The sequence below is a fragment of the Ochotona princeps genome, chromosome 19, assembly GCF_030435755.1.
Source record: "Ochotona princeps isolate mOchPri1 chromosome 19, mOchPri1.hap1, whole genome shotgun sequence".
Lineage (NCBI taxonomy): Eukaryota > Metazoa > Chordata > Mammalia > Lagomorpha > Ochotonidae > Ochotona > Ochotona princeps.
The window spans coordinates 50312837-50334132 of NC_080850.1; the positions used below are offsets into that span (position 1 = coordinate 50312837).

The following is a 21296-nucleotide window of genomic DNA, read 5'->3' on the forward strand; positions in this document are numbered from 1 at the left end:
CCCCGGGTGGAGTTCCAGGCCCTAAACGTGGCCCAGCCCAGTAGAGAACTTGGAGATGGCAGGTCTCTATCTTATGCCTTCTGTCTTTCAAATTAAATACACACATACAAATATAAATTGATTTAAAAATAAAATATAATCCAACAAAAAAACACACATATAAAGTTTCCTTTTTAAAAAAAAAAGTCATAAGTGAAACTTTCTTATCCCAAAGGCCACGGACAGCGCATCCCACTCCTGGGACTGAATCCAAGGAAATGAAATCAACACTCCCAGGTTTACAGCAGCTCCTTCACAACAACGCAGATCCACAGCCAACCGTGGAGGTCCAGCAGCAGTCAGCGGGACAGTGATCACACACACACACACACACACACACACACACACACACACACACACACACGGGTACAGAATGGAATACCGCTCAGCCATAAAACGAAATCCTAAAAATTTCAACCAAATGAATGCAACTGGAAGTCATTATCTCAAGTGAAATAGGCCAGACCTAATGAGACAAAGAACACATTTTCTCTAATATTTGGGGAAGTTATACAAAAGAGTAAAAAAAGTAAATCCCAGGTGGAAAAGGTATACAGCGACCCTGGCACGCCCAGGCACGTCTCCCTCTGCTTCTGTTCTTCGCCTTTATCACTTGTTAAATTTCAGTTTCCCATCAAGGGGGGAAGGAAACATGTGGTGCCTGCCTTTGAGGTGCTGCTACACCTAGACGGCCACATTCACCGTCTATACTGTGTTGAACATCTCTGTGACTGCTGGTCCTAGCACCCCAGCCTGTGATCCTGCTGGTCCTAGCACCCCAGCCTGTGATCCTGCTGGTCCTAGCACCCCAGCCTGTAATCCTGGGGTCCTAGCACCCCAGCCTGTGATCCTGCTATCCTAGCACCCCAACCTGTGATCCTGCTGGTCCTAGCACCCCAGCCTGTGATCCTGGGGTCCTAGCACCCCAGCCTGTGATCCTGCTATCCTAGCACCCCAGCCTGTGATCCTGCTGGTTCTAGCACCCCAGCTTGTGATCCTGGGGTCCTAGCACCCCAGCCTGTGATCCTGGGGTCCTAGCACCCCAGCGTGTGATCCTGCTGTCCTAGCACCCCAGCCTGTGATCCTGCTGGTCCTAGCACCCCAGCCTGTGATCCTGCTGGTCCTAGCACCCCAGCCTGTGATCCTGGGGTCCTAGCACCCCAGCCTGTGATCCTGGGGTCCTAGCACCCCAGCCTGTGATCCTGCTGGTCCTAGCACCCCAGCCTGTGATCCTGCTGGTCCTAGCACCCCAGCCTGTAATCCTGGGGTCCTAGCACCCCAGCCTGTGATCCTGGGGTCCTAGCACCCCAGCCTGTGATCCTGCTGGTCCTAGCACCCCAGCCTGTGATCCTGGGGTCCTAGCACCCCAGCGTGTGATTCTGCTGTCCTAGCACCCCAGCCTGTGATCCTGCTGGTCCTAGCACCCCAGCCTGTGATCCTGGTGTCCTAGCACCCCAGCCTGTGATCCTGGGGTCCTAGCACCCCAGCCTGTGATCCTGGGGTCCTAGCACCCCAGCCTGTGATCCTGCTATCCTAGCACCCCAGCCTGTGATCCTGCTATCCTAGCACCCCAGCCTGTGATCCTGCTATCCTAGCACCCCAGCCTGTGATCCTGGTGTCCTAGCACCCCAGCCTGTGATCCTGGGGTCCTAGCACCCTGCCCATATCCCGTTGAACTTGGTCTTTTTTCTTTTCACCTGTTGAACTCTTCATCTGGTGGAGCATGAAGCCTTAACTACAACAGTAAATTTAAAGATACGTGATCTCAAAAATGCAAAAGAGAAAGATGGAGGGAAGGAAAGGAGGGAAGAATGGAAGTAGGCTGTTCTTAGAACTATATCTAAGAACTATTTTAAATCTGTTCTCTTTATATTAAAAAATAAGCAGACGAATGAGTAACAGAAAATGTGTGACCCAGCCATTTTATATCCAGGAGCATCTCCTAAAGAAAGGCAGAGAAACGGGAGACGCATGCAAGCGTATGTCCAACGCCTCTGGGTGAGTGCAGAGCCTCGCAGAAATGCTCCACGTCGCAGGAGATGGGCGACACAGCCTGCCGTCCTCAGGAGCTGCATCGGGAAGGCGCTTCGGGGATGTGGAAGACTTGTTTAAGCAAGAGGTGTTTCTGTAGATTTTGGTCTAAGTGCAATGATGCACGTTCGCTTCCTGGACGTCGTTACAGGAAGGGGCAGCAAGCGGGGACTCTAGACTTGGCTTGAAGCCCAGCTTGGCAACCCTTTCTGTGAGTGCCGGAAGAGCCAATCCCCCAGAGCGAATCTAATTTAACTTACGAACATTGATATTTGCTACCTTAGACAGAGTGCAATGTCTAAGCACATCTCCTTTTTAAAGGTGTGGCTTTGCTCTGTGAGAACATACTGTTCACAAGATGAATGTCCTGGACAAAGTCAACTGCTACACTCATGCTCTGGTACCTGGTATTTTTTTTTTTTTTAGTAGCATAAAAGGAAAAGAATGGCATAAGGCCAAAATAAAGAGAAGGAAACAAAATAAAGGAGACCTCCATGGCCAAGCTCATCCTACCTGCCTCCTGGCAGGAGGCTGTGGGACTCTGCAGGAGACTCCTGGCGTGGCCACGCAGGGGGCTCCCTGGCTGTGCAGCCCAGGGACAAGGGGGGATGACACTCCAATATCACAGCACTTTACCCGACTCCTGCACGGGAGGAGGAAAATGTGCTGCCCCAGTGCTCCGGTCCCAGGGAAATAATGAGGTGAGAAGCCTCGTGACCCCCTCCCCCAGGAAGCAGTGTGTGCTGGGAGGCGCTGGCTCACGTGTCATCACACACCCAGGGGCTCCAGGGCCACCGTCTGTCCCCACCAGAACACACAGGAGGACTCATTAGCACTGAGGCAGGAGCCGGGGTATGGCCGTGGGAAATGCCCGCAGACACACCTGAGTGGCACTTGGGATCCATGCACCAAGAGCATGGCAGCCCTGACAGCTTCTCAAACGACCAGACACGTCCTGCTGAGCAGGTGGCAGTGCCTGCCCAGAGCAGTAGAGAAGCGTCACCAGTGGGCCACCACAGAGCGATGGCTCCTGGGTGAATCCTTGGCATACCTGGCCCACGGAGGCAGCAGGTGGGCTGGGCATGGGCCCAGGGGCAGGACGTGGTGGGCCTCACCACACTCTGCCCACTACCACAAAATGCCCCTTTCATGTTTTGGGGGGCAGATTAATTGTTTCTTCTTTTTTCCTCTTTTCTACTCTTCCCCACCTTTTTTGTTAAGATTTGTGTTATTTTTTATTTGAAAGGCCAAGTTACAGAGGGAAGAGGAGACAGAGAAAGATCTTCCATCCACTGGTTCATTTCCCACATAGCCACAACAGTCAGAGCTGAACCCGTTCAAAGTCAGGGACCAGGAGCTTCATTCGGGTCTCCCACGTGGATGCAGGGGCCCAAGGACCTGAACCATCCTCAGCTGCTTTCCCAGGCCATAGGCAGGGAGCTGGGTGAGAAGTGGAGCCAGAACTGGAACCAATACCTGTATGGGATGCTGGCACTGCAGGAGGAGGATTAGCTGGATACGCCAGATGTCCGTTCCTCCTTTCTGCTCTCAGAGATGCTGCTTTGCTGATATTCCCAGTCCCCATTTTCACTTGCTTGCCTGCAATCAACAAGGTGCAAACTCCGCATCCTGACATAAGCTCTGTCTTTTTTAACCGTGGCCTTCCTCTCAGCTCCTATGGAAGTTCAGACACAGGGTGCCCCCTTGGTGCAGAAGGAGCACCCTGTGGCCAGCTCTGCTCCCACCCCGAAAGGCCATGGCACTGGTCCCAGGGTGGCTGACCCCACCAGAGACTCGGTGACCTCTGCCACAAGGACTGCCCAGCAGATGCAATGCCTGCTTATACATATCATCTCGACATATTTGCAATTTGGAAAACCATACCACTTCCTTCAAGGTAAAGGTCCATGTAACATTGCTTGGCAACTTTTTTGTTTAATACATAAAATCGCTTCACATTTTGGCTAAGATCAAGTGTAGTATCTGCTCTACTCAGTTTAATACATAAAATAAAATAAAAGCATGTAGCCCTAAATGCTGAACCTGGAATGATGTAGGTTTAATTTCACAGATAATTTGCTGAAAACAAGTCATTTCCCAGTAGTAGATGCCACCACATAGTGAAGAGTCTACCAGATTCGAGTTGGACTATTCATGTGTAAACTCCAGGACAGAGTAGGCACCATTTTGAGCACAGCTGTCCCTTTCATGCTCAGGCATTTTTGAACAGTTGATCCCATGTGTACAGCTCAACACAAGGTCTGGGCTGCTGCATTTGTGAGCACTTGCTAGTGCACATAAGGATGCGGGAACAGCATAGGAGCGGACGGTGCCGGACCCGGCCATCCCCTGGCCAGTGTGGATGCCATTTCTCAGCCCACATGACAGGTGGAGAAAGAGATAAACAGCCCAATACCCAGTCACGCCGAGCAGGTGAGAGAACAGATGGGAGCCCGGCCCCAGAACATTTTGTGTCGAAGCTAAGAATGCCATAATCCATGAATGTTAAGTATATGTGTTATATGTCAAAAATGGCTACAAAAGCACAAAAGTCAATAATTTCATCATTTTTCCAAAGTTGGCTGATTTCTACTCATATACTTTGGACAGGATGAGTTTTCCAGAACTACGGGATTTCTACATGTTGACATCAGCACAAGGAAGCACCAGACTTGGGCAAAACTTGTACACAAGCAAGTGAGCCATTTAAAACTACCTCAAAGAAATACACAGGCATGAACTGGTTCATTGTAAACACAACTTTCAGCAATTTTTTTGACTAATCATTGAAGAGAATCCTACAATTTACTATTGGACAGAAAAGCAGAGGGGGTAACCCTGTCTCATGGTTCCTTCTTGGTGACACATTCGGTTCCTCCTCTTGGAAACCGTCAGTCCTTTGATCCCCACCACAGTGTGTGAGCAAGATTCCCAGCACACAGAGAAAAGCAACAGTGAGGCATCTAATGAGGGGTCTGGTCACTAGTCTGACATTTCTGAATGTACTGAGTTAGTCCCACCTCAAAGAGGAGCTAGGTCCCTGGAGATGCTGACATTTGGAGCCAAGACCCCAAGACACATGCGTGTGCCCTGGCTGTCCTGGGCAGGTCTTGGGCCTCTCTCTGGAGCACCATTTCAACCAAAGCAAAGCCACCTCACCCAGGAGCTGCTGATAGTGGTAGACTAAAACCTAACGCAGAACACATAGCCTCTGGCCAGAGACGAATGCTCCAGAGGCTTCTGAGAGGGTGGACGCTAACCGAGGCTGCCCATCTGCACCCCATCCGTGTAGGGGACAGGAGGGCTGCTAGTGCGGAAGCACGACTTCGTAGTCGGGCTCAGTGCTGTAGGAGGAGGGTCCGAGGGCGGCTGTCCTCAGGAGCGCGTACTCGGTCTCCGAGCCCTCCCGGGGCGGCCTCACTCTCCCAGAGGCGGCCTCCACGTTCTCATAGCCGCCGTCGTCATTGGAGTTGAGCGAGGACCTCCCGTGAGAGACGTGCTTAATGACACTGTAGCACACTTCTGAGCCACTGCCGTTGTCACACTCCTGCCAAGCACAAGGGGAGAGAGACCCAGGCCCGAGCTCAGCGACACCGGATCTCAGTGCCCACCCATGGCCCTCTGCCATGGCCTGGACTCGGTTACAGTGCCCCTAGGCTCAATCACGGTGCCCTGTAACACGGTAACTTGAAACTCGGAGCCTGCCCTCTGCCAGCCATTCCAAAGAAATGCAAATCTTTTCTAAGGTCCTTGTCCAAACCCTAATGACTTAAGACCCCATATAAACAGCATACAAGGGTGCTTTGAAAAAGACTCTGGAACTTGGATTGAAAATAGAGGCTTATGTAGGTGTAAAAATGTACAATTTGGGCACAGACTTTTCACAGCACATTTTCCATCAACTTCTTGAAGACCCTTCATAGACCCAAGCCACTACTCACTCGCTGTTTATAAAGGAGGGAACTTTCCTTCAGAGAAGCAGTCCTTGCTCCAGGCCACATCTACTGAGAACATTAGGCAACAAGCTGTACAAAGCAAGGAAGCAAGACCCAGCAACAAACCTTGCCAGGGAAAGGCTGATGATGAAAGTCAGAGCTTAAACAAAGCTGTGATTGCACAGAAAGAAAGCAAAGAAAAATGATACAAGACTGCCAGGGCCAATCCCACAGCAAGGCCAGCTCAGACAGCTAGGCCAGCTCAGACAGCAAGGCCAGCTCAGACAGCAAGGCCAGCTCAGACAGCTAGGCCAGCTCAGACAGCTAGGCCAGCTCAGACAGCAAAGTCAGCCAGGCAGCTCCTGCTCCTGGGAAAGCAGTGACACCAGACCCAGGTCCTCAGCCAGCACCTACGTGGGAGACCCAGGTCCTCAGCCAGCACCCATGTGGGAGACCCAGGTCCTCAGCCAGCACCCATGTGGGAGACCCAGGTCCTCAGCCAGCACCCACATGGGAGACCCAGGTTATCAGGCTACCATCCACGTGGGAGGCCCAGGTCCTTGGCCAGCACCCACATGGGAGACCCAGGTTATCAGGCTACCATCCACGTGGGAGGCCCAGGTCCTCGGCCAGCACCCACATGGGAGACCCAGGTTATCAGGCTACCATCCACGTGGGAGGCCCAGGTCCTCGGCCAGCACCCACATGGGAGACCCAGGTTATCAGGCTACCATCCACGTGGGAGGCCCAGGTCCTCGGCCAGCACCCACCTGGGAGACCCTGATGGAGCTTCTGGCCCAGCCCTAGCTGTGCAGCACATTTGAAGAATCAAGTGGCTGATGGAGATCTCTCTCCCCCCATCTCTCTCTCTCTCCTCTCTCTCCTCTCTCTCCTCTCTCTCTCTCTTTCCCTCTCTCTCTCCCTGCCCCTTCTCAAGTCTCTCTCTCTCTCAATTAAAATTAAAAATCCAGATCTATTCAGAAATTGCAGGATGACAACACAAACGCATCCATGTTGCGATGACTCTGACAGACGGAAGGAAGGCGGCTTTTCTTTCTGCTTTGTTGTCAGGCTTGTTGAACTACCTGGTTAGATACGGCTGCAGCTTCTTCACCTGCAGGATGAAGTAAGAGGGGCTGAGTCAGCACAGAGTGGAGCCAGGATGAAGCCGTCCAGGCAAATGCTAACTCATCCCAACTGAAAGCTCTAACCCTTCCAAAAAAAACACAAAAATCTGGGAAAGATGGAAAGATGAGCTGGTCCTGGGGACCTAATGCACACATGGCATCCGGTGCTTCAGCAGCTTTCTCTCTCTCCTCTCTCCCTCCCCCTCACTGCCTCCCCCTCTCGCTCTGCCACACACACACACTGACTGTGTATCATGATACATATGCTGAGGAATTTGATTACATGTGGCCATTACATAATATATGTACACATCAAGCCATTTCAGCATGAACCTGAATATGCAGTTTCTTTCTGTCAATGACTGCTCAATGAAGCTGGGAAAGAGATGAACAACAAAGTGCCGCCCTTGGGGCCATCTGCTCTCAAGGAGGGCCATGGCCAGTCATCATCTAGTTTGAGCTGTTACAAGAATAATACACAGAAATACTGGGGTAACTGCAAACTCTTAAACAAAGAAAACACACCAGTCCCTGCAGCAGGCTTCAAACACCAACGTTAAATTAAATCTGCACATGGCTGCCAACAGCAGCTTCCTGTGTGTGAATTGAAATAAATCCTATAAAATCATCACAGTATAGTGAGACATGTTCTGGCCCCTGCTACCTCTGATGATCCGGATATTCACACTGATGTGAAACTCAGCAGGGCAGGAACTTGCTTCCTTACCTGAGCCTTGAAGGTCTCCTTCAGACGCAGACTCTTCTTGCCTACAAGAAAAGACAGCAACGTGGGATGGCTGAGGGTCTTGGCCACTGAAAACACACGCCAGAAAGTGCTTGGATCCTTACTACAAGAACATTAAACCATCTCACAGGTAAGAGCTTGCCTGCTCCAGCCCATTCCGGGAGACCACAATAATCTGGAGAAGAACGAAAAGTGGAGAATAAATTCTGCATATCCATATCATGAAATTAAGGAATTGCTAAATTATCAGCCTACCTCGCAGAGAACGCAGGACGTGGCTGTCGTGGTGCTCCAAGTAGTCATCAGCTTGATCCAGCTTTCCAGCTGGTAGGATTACGGAATGTCAGCTAAGCTCGTCTCTATCACTTGGTTACGAAAACCCTACAACTGGCGCAGCTGGCCTGCGGGGATGGGACAGCCCTGTCCAGCTCAGCCTGCGGGCTCTCACCGCCTCCATCCCCTACCCCGTGGGTCCTCATACAAACTAAAACCCACAGACACTGCCACCATGCAACAGAGTGACATGAACCTAAGGAACAGAGCATGAAAGGGACTCACAGAAACAGCAGGTCAGTCCACCATCTGAAAACTATCTGGAAAAATAAAGGCAGACTTCTTGAAACTATGGGCCAGCACCATGGCAAATCAAGCAAATCCTCCACCTGCAGCACTGACATCCCATATGGGTATCAGCTCCTGTCCCGGCTGCTCCCCTTCCCAGCCAGCTCCCTGCCGGCTGCCTGGGAAAGCAGTGGAGGACTACCCAAAGCCTTACAAAATTGTAAAATCTGGAAGAAGCTCCTGGCTCCTGGCTTTGGATCAGCTGAGCTCTGGCTATTCAGACATTTGGGGAGTGACCCAAATGGAAAATCTCTCTCTCTCTCCCCCTTCTCTCTCTCTATAATTCTGACTTTGAAATAAAGTAAATCTTAAAAGAAAACTGTTTGTCTGTAACAAAACACTTGAAAATCATGAGGTTTCATCTGTGGCCCTCATGGGTGTGGGTCTTCACTGGCCACTCAGCCACCCAGGCGTGTCCTGACCACTGGGCCCCACGTCCTGTCTGTGGTTATGGCGACTCACCAAAGACGCCAGCATCCGAAGAGTGCAAGGTGCTTGTCGCAGAGTTAACGTATGTGAAATCCACAGCTCAGAAATATTACAGACCACAGACACCAGCGACAATCAAAACCAAAATGGCACGTAGGACTTAGAACAATGTCTGAAATTAAAAACCACTTCTCTCCAAGCAAAAGGCTGGCAAGTGCCACAGCCCACAGACTCCAGAAAAAATGCGCAGAGCCAGAACTTCAACTGCTTAAATGTTCCCATTCCTAGGCAAGAAAACTTGAAAACTCCAAAAATAAGTTTTGCACACAAATTAGTAGAATAGCAACAATTTTTAAAACTAAAAAAAAATTTTAAAGGATGCAATAAAGATAAAGGTAGACTATGACGTCTCGGAAAAAAGGCACAACGGAAATCAGATCGGTGGTGACCGAGCGCTGGGGCTGCTCCCTATCTCCTGTGCTGGCAGTCACACGGCTGCCTGCGTGCAGCCAGCCAGCCACGCTGAGACTGCGGACACATGTCACTGCACATCCACACCCCGAACTCGGAAAGTTAAATATCTTGAAGTTCATCTTTCCTGTCACTACATTTCAAGTTATGAACTGGACAATATTTGGGTAAAAATAGCCAAATATGACTCGGGAAGAGAGGCAAATAATAGCTTTATTCAAACAGCCTCATGCTGTGGGCCCTGCGCAATGTCTCATTTGGCTAATCCCTCCCCACTGCAAGCACCAGGATCCCATATGGGCACAGGTTCATGTCCCAGCTGCTCCACTTCCCATTCAGCTCCCTGCTGGTGGCCTGGGAAAGCAGTAGAGGATGGCCCAAAGTCTTGGGACCCTGCACCTGCGTGGGAGACCAGGAAGAAGTTCCTGGCTTCAGATTGGCTCAGCTCCAGCTGTGCGACCATTAAAGGAGTGAGCCAGTGGATTGAAAACCTTTGTGTCTCCTTCTCTCTATAAATCTGCCTTTCCAATTTAAAAAAAAAAAATAGGAAATTTAGAAAGAAAAAGAAAAAAAGAAGGAAGGAAAGAAAGAAGAAAGAAAGAAAGAAAGAAAGAAAGAAAGAAAGAAAGAAAGAAAGAAAGAAAGAAAGAGGTTTCATTTGTTTAAACAAAAAGAAAGCCCTTGTGCTGTGAAGTTAACCACCTGCACAGTCACCTCTCACTCCCCCATGAACCCACACTCAGAACTTCAGGGACAGGGTCACTCAGCCCCCGCCCCGCTGACTGCCTCGAGGCCACTCGCAGCACAGGACTCCCTCCTACAATAACTGTTTGGTCTTGGTCTGTCAAAGACAGACAGGCTGGCCTCCTTTAACAGGAAGGAATTGGCGCATCTGGTGCAGACCTCATTTCAGACATAATGGAGCAAACACTCAGTAGGGCATGCTGATGCCCTGAGTGAGTGCCTGACTCAGAGGCCACATGCAACCCAGGCTTGGGGGCCGCTGGCAGCACCCCCTCCCAGCAGCAGGCTGTGGGGGTCCCAGGTCGACAGCAGCACCCCCTCCCAGCAGCAGGCTGTGGGGGTCCCAGGTCGACAGCAGCACCCCCTCCCAGCAGCAGGCTGTGGGGGTCCCAGGTCGACAGCAGCACCCCCTCCCAGCAGCAGGCTGTGGGGGTCCCAGGTCGACAGCAGCAACCCCTCCCAGCAGCAGGCTGTGGGGGTCCCAGGTCGACAGCAGCACCACCTCCCAGCAGCAGGCTGTGGGGGTCCCAGGTCGACAGCAGCACCCCCTCCCAGCAGCAGGCTGTGGGGGTCCCAGGTCGACAGCAGCACCCCCTCCCAGCAGCAGGCTGTGGGGGTCCCAGGTCGACAGCAGCACCCCCTCCCAGCAGCAGGCTGTGGGGGTCCCAGGTCGACAGCAGCACCCCCTCCCAGCAGCAGGCTGTGGGGGTCCCAGGTCGACAGCAGCACCCCCTCCCAGCAGCAGGCTGTGGGGGTCCCAGGTCGACAGCAGCACCGCCTCCCAGCAGCAGGCTGTGGGGATCCCAGGTCAACAGCAGCACCCCCTCCCAGCAGAGGCTACCCCCAGCCCTGCACCATGGATAGTCCATCCTGCACAGAAATCAGGACCTGGAGACAAAGCCATCAACAAGGAGGGGAAGCAGAACTGACCAGCTCATAGCCAGGAAACACAGCAGGGCACAGTACCCACCCAACAAAGAACCAGCATTCAGGCACCTAATGCTTTCCATGCCTGAAGCCTGGCAAGGGAGACAGCCTGAGGGACCATGACAACACAGCCAACGTAGGCAGGATGGAGCTGGAGACACCTGGGCAGGGCTCCCCAGACACCCTGGAGAGCAAGTGTCTGGCCATAACAAGGATGTAGGGAGGGCAGTGAGCAGGGCCTGCAGACTCCAGGGAGGAGTAAGGCCTGGTGCTGGATGCCCTGGAGTTTTTCAGAATCTGAGGCACAGCCAGGTCTGGATGGCTGCTCAGGAGGAGGGGCGAGGGGGCAGCGTCTACACAGGCAAGCAGTGTGTACTCCCAGAGAGGCCTGAGGCGGGGGGGGGGGGGGTGGGGAGAGGCTGAAGCCCAGGGGCACACCCTGCAGAAGACAAGGCATCCTTCTCTTACCGCTCCCTCGTCCCGCCAGGGCCAGACTCCCTGCGCTTCCTCCGGTTCCCTCCCAGGCAGCTGGATGGAAACACACAGGGAAGGAGCTTGGTGGCCACTCTCTGAAGGTACACCGAGGAGCAAAGTCACCGTGCCAGCCCAGCCTGCTCGTTAACATTAGCGACAGAGAATGAAGGGCACAAGCCTCGGAAGCCTGCTCCACATGAAGTGTCCCTCCCCAGCCCCTGACCCAGCCTCAGAGGTCCCATCCAGTGACCAGCAGTGGGCGTGCCTCCAAACACACCTGCTGGGCCCAGTGCAGGGATGAACAAATTCCCCTCCAGGCGGGGTCCCCTCCCTCCTTCCTTCCTCCCTCCCTCCCTCCTTCCCTCCTCCCTCCCTCCATCTATCCATCCCTCCCTCCATCCTTCCCTCCCTCTCTTCCTCTCTCATCTGCAGGGATGGACAAATTCCCCTCCAGGCTGGATTCCCGCCCTCCCTCATCTGGTATCTTTGCTCAGATAGAAGCCGAGTCCTACCCCACAGAGCAGCCACGCTTCCAAGGTGGCCACTCAGTACTGGTACATGGGAGCTCTGGGTACATGTGACAAGAGGGATGCGGGCTGCCCTGGTTTTCTCCGTTCACCTGTCATCTCCAAAAAGCCAATCACATAGAGGCCCTAGGATGTTCAGACAACTGAGAGCCCCACACCTATTCACATATAATCCACAAGTTTAGTTACCATTAAAAAGGTTGCTGTGTAGGGCCCGGCGGCGTGGCCTAGCAGCTAAAGTCCTCGCCTTGAAAGCCCCGGGATCCCATATGGGCGCCGGTTCTAATCCCGGCAGCTCCACTTCCCATCCAGCTCCCTGCTTGTGGCCTGGGAAGGCAGTTGAGGACGGCCCAATGCATTGGGACCCTACACCCCCGTGGGAGACCCAGAGGAGGTTCCAGGTTCCCGGCTTCGGATCGGCGCGCATCGACCAGTTGCGGCTCACTTGGGGAGTGAATCATCGGATGGAAGATCTTCCTCTCTGTCTCTCCTCCTCTGTGTATATCTGGCTGTAATAAAAATGAATAAATCTTTAAAAAAAAAAAAGGTTGCTGTGTCATTGGCATAACTGGGAATACAGGTAAAAGAAAGGCCTTAAAAACCCAAGACTTAGCTGCACTGTTTGTGGGAGTCAAACTTATGAAGCTTGTGTCCCATAAATTTTCCCATTGTTCTGCACTTTAATTCTGAAAAGAAAGCTGGCTTTGCTTAATTCTCCTTCTAGAAAAATGTTTTTAAAACTTGGTAAAGGAAACACTGGCCAAGGCTGACCAAAGATGACCAAGGCTGTCCAGGGCTGATCAAGGCTGTCCAGGACTGTCCAGGACTGTCCAGGGCTGTCCAGGGCTGTACAGGGTTGACCAGGGCTGTCCAGGGCTTCCAGGGCTGACCAAGGCTGACCGGGGCTGACCAAGGCTGTCCAGGACTGTCCAGGGCTGACCAAGGCTGTCCAGGACTGTCCAGGGCTGTCCAGGGCTGACCAGGGCTGAACAGGGCTGTTTAGGGCTGTCCAGGGCTGACCAGGGCTGTCCAGGGCTGAACAGGGCTGTCCAGGGCTGACCAGGGCCATCAGGGCTGGCTTGCTGAGAGCATGTGTGCTTGTCACATGGGCATTTGGCCTGGTGGACATGATGCAGAAATCCACGCTGTCAGCTACATGCTGGTTGTCGTGGTCCTTCTCTCTGAGCTCAGAAAGTCTCTTGCCTTCTTGAGCTCAACAACATGTGGGGAGCACCAGGTGTGTGTTGGGACAACCACGGGGAGGCTACAACCACAGCCATGCAGAACAGCCCAGGCTGGTGGCTCTGTGACCCCTTACTCCCCGATGCCAGCAGCCTGGAGCTGGCCAGCCTGGCTCCTTCACCTGACAACAGGAGCTGGAAGAAATCCTCCAGAACAGACCTAAGCCAGAGACAGGCTGCCTAGTGCAGTGGGTGTAGGAGAGGCCTGGGACAGAACAATGAGGCATCCTTGCTGGTTAGAACCACCAGACTCTGTCTCTGTCCCACCTCCCAGCCAAATATAAATGTCCTTGGGTCCTGCTCCAGTCCTCCACGCCATCCCTCTGTGAGGGAGGCAGGCCCACGGCTTCCTCCAGAAAAGGGACAGCTACCAGGGAAGTGGTCAAGAGCATGGAGAGGGAGCAGCCGGAACTGAGCAGCTCCAACCGCAGCCTCTGCTCCCGGGGCTTGATGGAGAGGTGTCTGCTCCCCAGAGCACCTGGGCCTTACAGCAGAGTTGCCAAGACCAGAGAACACTCAGAATCCCCACGGCAGGGCTGCACACAGGACCAAGCTCCCCACCACCATCTCAGAGGATAGGCCACAAGCACAAGAATCAAAAAAACTGAGAGCCCAACCCTGGCAGCAGGAGGACACGGCGGGGACCAGGGCAGAGAGAGTGACCGCCAGCAGCAGGAGGACACAGTGGGGACCAGGGCATGCAGGGCAGAGACCAAGAGTGCTGGAGCCAGAGGCTGTTGGCCAAGGAGCAAGGCTCGCAGTGGTAGAGCTGATAGGAGCATAGTGTCCACCAGAAGATGGCACCTCACTGACCACTTCACACATGTGGCTCCGCACTGAGCTCTCCACGGGGGCACCTGAGAGCTCCCTGCTGGCCAGGGGACACTGAGTCAGAGCCTGGCAGCTGAACAGCAAGGTGAAGACAAGGCCCAGAGGACAAGAGGACAAGAAGAGAGTGACTGGGCCAGTGCTGTGGCATAGGGGTTTAAACCACCACCTGCAGCACCAGCATCCCATATGGGGGCCAGCTCAAGTCCTAGCTGCTCCACTTCCCATCCAGTCGCCTGCTGATGCACCTGGAAAAGCAGCAGAGGATGGCCCAGATGCTTGGGACACTGCACCCGTGAGAGACGCAGAAGAAGCTCCTGGCTAAGGCCCAGTGCGGCCAGCTAGGAAGCAAACCAGCAGGTGCACAATGTCTCCTTTTCCTCCTTTTCTGTAACTTTCTACTTGTAACTCTTTCCAAATAAGCAAATGCATCTTAGTACAAGAATCAATTAAAAAGGAAGGGAGTGACTAAACAGTGTCCGAGATCCTGCAATCTGACACACAAGCAAGGTTGAGGTGCAGCGGGCTAAACCGCCACTCGAGCCACCAGCACCCTGTGTCAGAGTGCCCAGTTTGCGTTCCAGCAGCTCTGTCTCCCATCCAGCTGCCTGCTGCACCTGGCAAAGCGGCAGACAATGGTTCAAGCTCTCGAGCCTCTGCAGCCATGTGGGAGACCTGGCTCCTGGCCTCAGCTTGGCCCAGCCCAAGCTGTTGAACCAGTGGGTGAAAGATCTCCCTATGCCTCTCTCTTTTTTCTTTCTCTTTCTCTCCCCCACTTCTCTTTTTCCCTTTCTCTCCCCCTCTTTCTCCGTATCTCCCTCTCTCTGTCTCTGTCTCCTTCTATCCTCTTCTCCCTCTCTCCCTCTTTCTCCCCCTCTCTCTGCAGCTCTGCCTTTCACATTAATAGACAATTTATTAAAATCCAAGCCAAGTTATTCCTGGGGATGAGTGTCCTCGAGGACCCAGGGGCGCAGGGACAGGAGCAGTCTTGCCGTGGGCAGCCCTGTGTGGTCGGGAGGGGCAGGGGAGGCAGTTCAGCCAGCCTTTCTGATTCAGCATCGCCAGGACCTGCTCTGCGGTGCGGACGTGATGGAATCACCCCAGCAGGCGCTGCAATGCACCTTCGGAGCCCCCTCACCCTCATGCTGAAGCAAACTCTGCGTCCACCGAGGACAAGGGGGAGCAGGAAAGTTCCAGAGACAGCAGCCGGATATCGGAGTCAAATGGAGAACGTGCAGCTGGACCCAAATCTCCACCGCCTGAGGACAGCGCAAGCAGCAATGCCCACCTGGCGCCACACCCTGGCCACCCACCACTGGCCGCACACTGGCCGCTCTTACCCCTCCCACCTGGGCAAGCGTCTCAGGTTCCCTCCCGCAAGCCCATGCTGCCCAGGCTGGCACTCACCGGAGGTTATTTCCCATCCTCCAAGGTGGCCTGGGTGGTGCAAATGGCCTGACTGGGCAGTCCGCTTGGGGCTGCCCCCACAGGCGGAGTGCCTAGGGGCTGACGCAGCTCTGACCACAGGCCGGGGCCACCCAACCACGCTGCCAGGGAGCGGGTTCAGCAGAGGAGGCGGGATCTGTTGCAGGAGGGAGGAGAGGGGCCAGAAAACTGTGTGCATGTGGGTGTGGGAGCACATGTGTGTGCGTGTGTGCATGTGTGGGCAGGAGCCTCAGAATGAAGGCCACCATGCCATTTCCAGCAGTGGGAGACTGGACAGGTGGGGCCTCACCTACTCCTCAGAGGTCTGAGACCCCAGACCCCTCACCCTCCACATCCTACTGCCTTGCAAACTGTCGGAGAGAGAGCCGTTTCTTTGGAAACACAGAAGAGAGGAATCAAGGTGTCTTTGTGTGGCTTTGGATACCAGCATCCAGCTCAGTGTCACTGTCCTTCCAGCGCTGGCCGACACAAAGGGAGGAGCTCAGGGTGAGGACAGGAACATGAGAGCCCGGGCTTGGGCACAGAGGTAGGCGTGCAGAGAAGGCCCCACTCTTGCTGCTAACACTCAGGGCGGCTGCAGCCCCAAGGACCTGCCCACCGCCCTGCTGACTTCCTTCCCGGCACCGCCCACGGCAGCCACAGCCCCAGCTGGCCCCAGAGATAAGCTGGAGAGCCCTGACCCGTGGCGGATTAGCTGGCCCCGTGGGCAGCTGGCTTTCCACAGCCTCAGCAACACCCAGTCAGACCACAGGGTCCACAGCCCGACTCCTTCACCCCCAGAGACAATGCCTCAGGCCACATTGATCACATGCATGAGAAGCAGACATGAAGAAGAGCAGGGCCACACACCCCCTTGGACCTGGCTGGGGCACCCCTAATTCCCACAAGCCTTCTGGGGTCCCCCATGGGACATCCTTTTGTTTGGAGTTCCCCTGGCCTACCCAGCGGCTAGTACAGGCTCCATTCCTCCAAGCAGGCAAGGTGCTCTCCACTCCCCTGGCCTCTCACTGTTCTCGGATTACTGGTGGGCACTGTCCACTTCTGGGCACTGAGCACCAGTGGGTGCTGACTGCTGCTGGGTGCTGACTGCTACACTTGATCTTAGCCAAAAGGCCAAGAAGCAATGGGTGCTGACTGCTGCTGGGCGCTGACCATTAGTGGGTGCTGACCACTGCTGGGCGCTGACCATTAGTGGGTGCTGGCCGTTGCTGAGCACTGACCACTGGTGGGCCTTGGGTAGAAAGCCGAGGAAGTGAGGACCAGCGTAGAAGCATGTAGACACACACAGGCACCCACTGGCTTCGCAATGCCAAAAGGAGGATCAGGCACCTGGCTTCCCATACAAACACAGCTCAAAACACTGCTCCCAGGGGCCAGTACCATGGCGTAGCAGCCTAAGCCCCCACCAGCATCCCATTAAGGGCACCAGTTCTGGCTGCTCCACTTCCCATCCAGCTCTCTGCTAATGTGCCTGAGAAAGCAATGGAGGAGGGTCCAAAACCTGGGGATCCTGTTCCTGCATAGGAGAACAAGAGGCTCCTGGCTCCTGGCCTCGCACCAGTCCAGCTACAACTGTTGTGGCCATTTGGAGAGTGAACCAGTGGATGGAAGATCTTTTTTTCTGTCTCTCCTTCTCTCTGTAAATCTGACTTTCAAATGAAAGTAAGCAAAACAATATTTTAATGTGTTAAGCAGATGTTTCTCCAAAGATAGGAAGTACTCAAAGCAGGTCACATGGCCTAATACCATATTGGTCGTGAAGGAAATGCTGATCAGAACAGTGAGATTCCACTCCCTCCCACTCCTCACCCCTGGACACTACTGGCCTGGAAAGTGCACGGCCCTGGCCGTGATGGGAGAACCTGGGTCCCTCATTACTTGTAGGTGTGGAGAGAAGTGTGACTAATCCGTGCACAACCATTTAACCCTGGAATTACAGTGAGACTGGCACGTGCACCCCAAGTGGGCACTCAGAGGACTTAGAGTTGATGCCCAGAGCAGCCCCACTCACAGTGAGCTACAGAGTGGACGGCCACTCGGTCCTCGTGCCACCACTAGGCTACACAGAAGCCAACGGCCAGACATGAAGGCCCCACGGTACACGACTCTATAGCAAGTCTAGCAAGAAAGTCTAGTGACACCTCAGGCAGGTGAATCCGCAGACACAGCACGGGTCACCACGGACAGGAGTCAGCAGGTGGGAAGCGACCACAGAACGGGTACAGGTTACCCATCGGGGGCATGGGAGAATCTGGAACTTGACAGCAACTTGACTCACACTCTCAAACAGTTCTGCGGCAATTTACCACGTGGCTTTTCATTCACTGTGTGAAGAAGCATACTTTTTCCACAAAAACAGGCGGCATCCCATGAGTAAACACTGCCTCGTCCCTGTTTTCTCCATAAAAGCCTAAAGCTGCTGACCCTGCACAAGCAAGCCGTGATACAGAGCACGATTACTCTACGGGGAGACGGCCCCCAGGCCTCCGCCTCGTGCACAAGCAGGCTGTGGTGCTCCTCCCCGGCAGAGTATAATTACTCCACAGGGAGACGGCCCCCAGGTCCCCCGACAGTCACATCACGCTCTGTCTCCCCAGAAGGCACTGGGCACCAGGGAGTGTGCTGAACGCTCACAGCTCTGAGGACCACTCTCCCTCAGGGCAATTCCGCTCCTTTTTCTGGCTTGCAGCAGTTGATGTGTCTACACACACAGTCTGAGCAGTCGCTGTGCCCATGTGGCCTGGAGACACCGAGAGGGTTGCCAAGCCAGGGTGCTGCCCAGTGACCATTCTGCCAGCAGCACACAAGGACCACCGCAGCCAGTTCAGCCTGGTGAGTGACACTCCAGGGCTTGTGGACACGTGCCCTCAGCACCGATTCCCGGGCCCCTGCATGCGCATGGGGACGCAAACTCAGCCCAGCGAGCATCTGAGCTGGACTCATTCCCAGAGCCACTGTGCGGGGGACAGGGCAGCTCGGAGCTTTGGGCACCCTCAGAGGCAGTGGGGTTGTGGGAGGCGCCTCCACCTGTGGCCTTGTGCCCCCAGCCCCACCCCAGGAGCCTTGAGGGCCAGCCGTTGGTAACTTCTCCCACTCAGCCCACTCACCCTTCCTTCACATCCACATCGCGGTGGCCGGGCCCAGCTGCAAGAGTTGGGCTGGATCCCCAGGCAGGGGCTCCTTGCTGAGTTCACAGCTCCCCCTGCTGTCTCGGTGCCAGAGCAGCATGTGGCTTTGGACAGGTGCCCTGGGCCCCCAGCCTGTGCTCACCCAGGGGAGTCCCTGCCCTGTGCCCCCAGGCCTAATCAGCTTGTCGTTGGAGAGGTAGTGGTTGGCAGATGATTTCATAGCTGGTCCTGTCCAGAGGGCAGCCTAGGGCCACTCTTGAGCAGTGTTGTCTGCACTGCCGCCAGCGCCGATGAAGGGACCTCTGTGGCTCAGACCTGGATAGGAAGTGAACTGAACGGACAGAAAGCGTGGCATCTGCGGCAGAGCAGGAGGCATCAACAAGAACAGCGTACCTGTCCCCAGCGAGCAGCTGCTGCTTTCAGACCAGGACCAGGAGAGTGGGACTCGGGCAGAAGGAGGACCCTGAAAAATGACCTGGAAGGGGAGGTGACAGGCGGGGGTGGGGAGCACCAGTGTGGGACAGAACAGGGCCACCACTCAGGTGAGGACCGGCCTGGCCACGGGTAACTGACCTGGCGAGAAGGGACAAGGGCCTGGACAGACTCGGTGGCAGCAGGAGTGGAGAAGGGATGGTGGCCATCACAAGAAGACAGCCTCTGCCAGCCGGAATCGCTTGGTGAATCCAGATGTTGCTGCCATAAGCAAGGTAGTAACTGGAAAACGGGCATCAGCAGCTCTGCGGGAACATCTGTTTTGCCCTCAGTCTTCCTTCAAACGCAGCAAGTTGTCTGCAGGGCAGGACGAGGGCCACTCCTCAGCCACCTGCTGACATCACTCCCCCCACAACTTGTGTCCTGTGCCCCACCCTGCTGCCCATGACCATGCAAGGGGCCAACACAAGCTCACCCGCCATCTTTGTGCTCCTGGGCTTCTCGGCACGGCCCTGGCTGGAGCCCGTGCTCTTTGCAGTTGTCTTGGGGTTCTACGTTGTGTCTCTCCTGGGCAATGGCCTCATTGTCCTGGTCTCATGCATGGACGTGCACTTGCACACACCCATGTACTTCTTTCTGACCAACCTCTCCCTCCTGGACCTCGGTTTCACCACAAGCATCGTCCCACAGCTCCTGGCCAACCTTTGGGGCCCCCAAAAGACCATCAGCTACGCGGGCTGCGTGGTCCAGTTCTACCTCTCCCACTGGCTGGGGGCCACCGAGTGTGTCCTGCTGGCCGCCATGTCTTACGACCGCTACGCCGCCATCTGCCGGCCCCTGCACTACACAGTCATCATGCGCCCTCGGCTGTGCCTCAGCCTGGCCCTGGCCTCGTGGCTCGGGGGTCTGAGCACCAGCCTGGTGGGCTCCACACTCACTCTGCTGCTGCCGCTGTGTGGCCGCAACCGCATCGACCACTTCTTCTGTGAGATGCCCCTCATCATGAGGCTGGCCTGCGTGGACACCAGCCCCAATGAGCTGGAGATGTACCTGGCCAGCTTCCTATTTGTGGTCCTGCCTCTGGGCCTCATCCTGGTCTCCTACGGCCACATCGCTGGGGCTGTGGCCAGGATGAGATCGGCTGAGGGGCAGAGGAAGGCGCTGGGCACCTGCTCCTCCCACTTGACGGTTGTCACCCTGTTCTATGGGGCCATCATTTTCATGTACCTGCAGCCAGCACAGAGCAGCTCTCACGAGCAGGGCAAGTTCGTGGCCCTGTTCTACACGGTGGCCACGCCTGCACTCAACCCGCTCATCTACACCCTGCGGAACAAGGATGTGAAGAAGGCCCTCAGGCAGCTGGTGCTGGAAGACAGCTGTGGTGTGGGAGGAAGACGAGGGGCCAGGGCTGCGCTATAGCGAGAACCAATTCAAAGTCACCCAGAACTGAGTCTGAACGGGGACTTTGACACAACTGCATGCCATGTCAGGGTGACACTCCAACCCCCTCCAGGTGTAGGCCTAAGAAGCGGGTTCAGGTCACTACGCTGCCCCTCCGAGGGCCTCCCGGCCCCCAGCCTTGGCCAGGCATTTGAGAAGCGATAGTTCTTTCCCTGTGTATATGTGTGTGTGTGTGTGTGTGCACATGTGCCTATCCTCACGTGAAATAATTTGAAATACTAATTTTGGAGGGCTAGATGCTTAGACTTTTATTCTGATCCTTGTTGGAACCCAAGATAGATGGCATTCTGGAACAAAAGTGCTTGCCAGTTATTTTCTGAACAAAGCTTTTCAGTGTGTTCTTTGGTTCCACCGTCCCACTGTCATGTAGCTCCGGTTATTGTGTGCATACGTGCTGGCTGTCACCTCGTCCACTGTTCACATCGAACATCTACGTTCCTCATCCCTTGTCTCTGCTCATTCTTTACAATATCTGCGTGAGAGGTCCCAATCCAATGTGGAGTCTGCCCACTTCCCCCTGTCTGCAGTGAGGTTTAATCTGGATCCACCCGTGCGTACACTGGCCTGCATGCGGTCTGCTCCCCGACTCCCACCCCAGAGCCCCTCAGAGTCTCCCTGAGCAAAGGAGGTGGGGTTCTCCTGCTGGCCGCAGGGAGCCCCTTGAGCCACACCTGAGCCTGTGCTAATTAG

At 54.7% G+C, this 21296-nt stretch overlaps 3 protein-coding genes across 5 annotated transcripts in view; 1 reads left to right on the forward strand and 2 right to left on the reverse strand.

Moving 5' to 3' along the window:
* Window positions 1-15638, reverse strand: part of LOC101517319 (olfactory receptor 5V1-like) — a 28164-nt gene extending 12526 nt beyond the window's left edge. The window contains exon 1 of the mRNA XM_058677614.1: window positions 15547-15638. Within this exon, the coding sequence (XP_058533597.1) occupies window positions 15547-15563 (17 nt within the window). The 5' untranslated portion in view covers window positions 15564-15638. The remainder of the gene's footprint in view (window positions 1-15546) is intronic.
* Window positions 4023-15633, reverse strand: GCSAML (germinal center associated signaling and motility like). Of its 3 annotated transcripts, XM_058677615.1 has the most exons (6): window positions 15547-15588; window positions 14309-14387; window positions 11538-11597; window positions 7860-7900; window positions 7091-7119; window positions 4023-5617 (listed from the first exon to the last, which is right to left on the reverse strand). In XM_058677615.1, exons 2-6 carry the CDS (start codon window positions 14326-14328, stop codon window positions 5378-5380), a joined length of 390 nt encoding a protein of 129 aa, XP_058533598.1. In that variant the 5' UTR covers window positions 14329-14387; window positions 15547-15588; the 3' UTR covers window positions 4023-5377. The 3 variants fall into 3 exon arrangements, with proteins under 3 accessions (XP_058533598.1, XP_058533599.1, XP_058533600.1); XM_058677616.1 differs by lacking the exon at window positions 14309-14387 and having other exon boundaries at window positions 15547-15633; XM_058677617.1 differs by lacking the exons at window positions 11538-11597; window positions 14309-14387 and having other exon boundaries at window positions 15547-15633.
* Window positions 15639-19589: 3951 nt separating the features above from the next.
* On the forward strand, window positions 19590-20564 carry LOC101516590 (olfactory receptor 2C3). Its single transcript, XM_004586546.2, has one exon. The coding sequence runs from the start codon at window positions 19590-19592 to the stop codon at window positions 20562-20564; it is 975 nt and encodes a 324-aa protein (XP_004586603.2).
* The last annotated feature ends 732 nt before the right edge of the window (window positions 20565-21296 follow it).